The sequence below is a fragment of the Etheostoma spectabile genome, unplaced genomic scaffold, assembly GCF_008692095.1.
Source record: "Etheostoma spectabile isolate EspeVRDwgs_2016 unplaced genomic scaffold, UIUC_Espe_1.0 scaffold273, whole genome shotgun sequence".
NCBI lineage: Eukaryota > Metazoa > Chordata > Actinopteri > Perciformes > Percidae > Etheostoma > Etheostoma spectabile.
Genome location: NW_022605577.1, coordinates 708493 through 711886, shown reverse-complemented (window position 1 = coordinate 711886; position 3394 = coordinate 708493). Strand labels below are relative to the sequence as shown.

Sequence of the window (3394 nt, the reverse complement as noted above, 5' to 3'; positions counted from 1 at the left end):
CTAGACTATCTGTCCAATCTGAGTTTTCTTTTGGGCGATTAAAACTACTTTTCAATGTTCACGTTACACCAAAAAAAGTTCCTTCCCGAGGCTATTTCGGCAATTAGCCCCGCCCGAGACGATTGTGATTGGTTTAAAGAAATGCTGATAAACCAGAGCATGTTTTTCTTGTGTGAAGTAGCCAGACTCCCTCTTCAGCGCGGTGGAGGAAGGTCTGGCAATGCGAGACTAAGAGAAAGTATATTCACCGCGACATACCTGCTCCTCCTCTCGCTGTCCTTGATCTTCTTCATCATCTCTAAGCGATCTTCGGGGATGCTCTCGAGGCCCTGCAGCAGCAAAGACATGCGGTTCTCAATATTGGCCAGCTTCTCCAAGGTGCTGAGGTTGGTAATCCTGTCATCCACGCAGCAGCGATGGACCTCCACCACCTTCTCACCCAGAGCATCCAACATAACATCCTGCAAGCAAAAGGAGGGGAAATGAAAAGGGTACATGATTTCTGGGTGTTGTTAGCACTCAGATTTTGGATAGAAATGTAGTCAAACACATTCTGCTTCCTTACCTGGTCTTCTTTGTTCAGTGAAACATGGAGCTGCACCTTCTGTCTGAGCTTGATGCCTCGTGCCTTCTCAATGTCAATTCTCTGGTTCATGTCGTTAATCTGTAATGTTAGCTGCTCTTCGTCCTTTTCACTTCAGACAGACAGGTTTGAGCATTCGATTGATGTGGTAAAGTGGAGGGGACAAGGGAGTACACAGTGTACAGGGAAAAAAAAAAAAGATTATAAGAGGTCTGAAATTTCAAGTAAAAAAGTGAGACGTGCAGATTTCAAGAGAGCAAATTAGTCTGCTCATTTCAAAGCAACGCAACACAGTGCCTTGATCCGCTTACATCTTCTTCCTGGTGGCCACTGTGGACTGTCTGAGCTCTTCCAGCGTCTCTTCAACCCTTGTAGTGTTCTGAATCAGGGACAAGTTCTGCTCTGTCAGCTCTGTCACCAGATCCAGAAGCTGCTGAGGCTCGGTGAAGTACAGCTCTGGCTCATGCTGCAGCAGTGACAAACAAGGGGGACGAGATAAGTGGGCTGTACCCAAAGGGAAGACAGACGTTTTTTGTCAAAAAAATTGATTGACTGACCTCATATTCTGAGCTGTCACTATCCACTTTAAAAGTTTCGATCCTGGAAGGAAAAAGAGTTTTGGGTCAGGAGAAAGTTTTTAGCACATTTAAAATGAATTTACTGCAAGGTGGGTTTTTTTTTGCAATCAATTTTTTTTTTTTTTTATTTAAGTTCAAAATGACACCGACATGCTGTTTGCTACAACAGAGGGATTATGAATTTTGAAAGTATGTGTAAGTGATCATAATGTATATCCACACTAGAAATATACACTTTATATGTCTTTAAAAAGGTAAAAACTAATTTTAAAGCTATGTTTTTTAATCTATAATTTGCCTTATGCTGAACACTTAAAGGTCTCATATTGTGCTCATTTTCAGGTTTCTACTTGTATTTTGGGTTTCTACTAGAACATGTTTACATGCTATAATTTTCTCATACTGTCTTTCTGAATATAACTGTACCCTCTGTCTCAAACGCTCCGTTTTAGCTTCAGTCTCTTTAAGCCCCACTCCCAAAAAAGCCAGTCCCCTTTGGTAAACGTTTCTGGGTCTTCTGCATTTGCAGTCTCTGAGTCTTTGCACCATCATTGCAGCCAGGGAATGACTGTAACGGCACTGTAGCAGCACTCTCTACTTCTCTGTAGTAACTTTGTGAGATCACAACTGTACGGAAGTCCTGACGGCTCGTTTAAAGGAACAGTTTCTGAATACAGGCTGTGTGCATTTCTCTGTGAGTTGAGAGTTTTGATACTTTCACCTCAACCTACTTTATTATTAAAAAATAAAATGGAAATTTCCCTTTTTACAATATGGGACATTTAATGGAAGTCATGGCCCAGCTTATTTAGCACCACATCAGTGTGTATGAATGCAAAGGATAACTACTGGATGTGCAGTAGCACAATTAATTGTTACAAAATCGCAATCTCGATTCACCGTGTTCACGATTTTTAAATAACTTTGATTTTTTTCGATTCTACGGTGATTTAATTTTACGAACCGACTGCATCACAAACGCTACTACTTTCTTCTGTGAGTTTAAACACAGACTGTATAAAAAAAGGTTTTAATGCTCTTCTCTTCATTGAAGCCTCTATGTTTACAGGCTTGTGGTGACACGCAATGTGCTATAGGTGCCAAAACAAATCTATGTTTGGTACTGCCAAAACGTTTTGTCTGGTCATGGTTCATGTGTGCAATAAACATTACACTTTGTGAGAAAAAAAATCATGGCAGAAAATCGTGATAACAATTCTAAGTAAAACATCGTAATTCATATTTTTCCCGGAATTGTGCAGGCCTAAGGTGCAGCAAAACAGCCCTCAGTGTGTGATAGAGGTGTGTGTTTGTTTGTGTTTCCTCACAGTGTGTTGCTGTGGGCTGAGGACAGCCCGGTCTCTCTGATGGAAGGCAGCTCTCCACCTGGACTGGAAACCGTTTTCTCCAAACCTGTGTGCATGTTATTATTCCAATCACACAACACGCACTATCCATACTCACTGTAACAAAGCACTCCGTGGACCACGTTTGAGTCAGATTTAAAAACAACAAGATTAGGATATTGGTTATTAAAGGGATAGTTTGGAGTTTTTAAGTGGGTTGTAGATGGTGGTCAACATGCCCCCAGTCTGGAGAAGTAGACAGGAGGACAGAAACAGAAGTTAAGCAATGTACTGCTGAGGACGGGGGCAGTATTGGCAGCTGCTAAATGTATTTTGACCAATTTAACAAGTATACAAACAAATTATTATTAGTTTAAGTATACACTTTATTAAGAATATTGTCAAAGCTTTACCTTGCCGTCAAACTACACTGTTCGATACTCTTGTCAAAGCCACCAGACTCCATTGGGAAAAAAAAACAGTATTTTTTTACCTTTCAGGAAAACAGTTTGCTGGTTAACTTCTGGCTAACCCTTTTAAATCACCAAATAACACAATAACAGAAACAAACTAACCGATCAAGGCAACGGTAGAGCAGCAACTCCCGTGTTCTGCGAGGTAAAATGACTGTTTTTTGTCACAGGAGTCAGGTAGCTTAGAAGAGAGCATCAGTTCCCCTCGTGTAAACTTTAACGGGGCTGTCTGACTGTAAGGTAAAGTGGTGAAAGTATTCTAAACAAACACAGCCTATACTTAAAGGGGGTGGCTGTGGCTCAGTGGTAGAGCGGTGGTTGCCTGTCAATCGGAAGGTTGGTGGTTCGATCCCTGGCCCTGCAGTCCCATGTGAATGTATCCTGTATGATGTAAAAGTGCTTTGAGTAGTCGTT

The 3394-nt window shown here is 41.3% G+C and overlaps 1 protein-coding gene across 1 annotated transcript in view; it reads right to left on the bottom strand.

The window, feature by feature from the left end:
- cfap100 (cilia and flagella associated protein 100) overlaps positions 1 to 3394 on the bottom strand; it is an 11264-nt gene that overhangs the window by 1531 nt on the left and 6339 nt on the right. The window contains exons 9-13 of the mRNA XM_032510865.1: positions 2490 to 2574; positions 1141 to 1183; positions 895 to 1049; positions 566 to 695; positions 259 to 461 (exon numbers count right to left, since the gene is read on the bottom strand). Coding sequence (XP_032366756.1) covers positions 259 to 461; positions 566 to 695; positions 895 to 1049; positions 1141 to 1183; positions 2490 to 2574 — 616 coding nt within the window. The remainder of the gene's footprint in view (positions 1 to 258; positions 462 to 565; positions 696 to 894; positions 1050 to 1140; positions 1184 to 2489; positions 2575 to 3394) is intronic.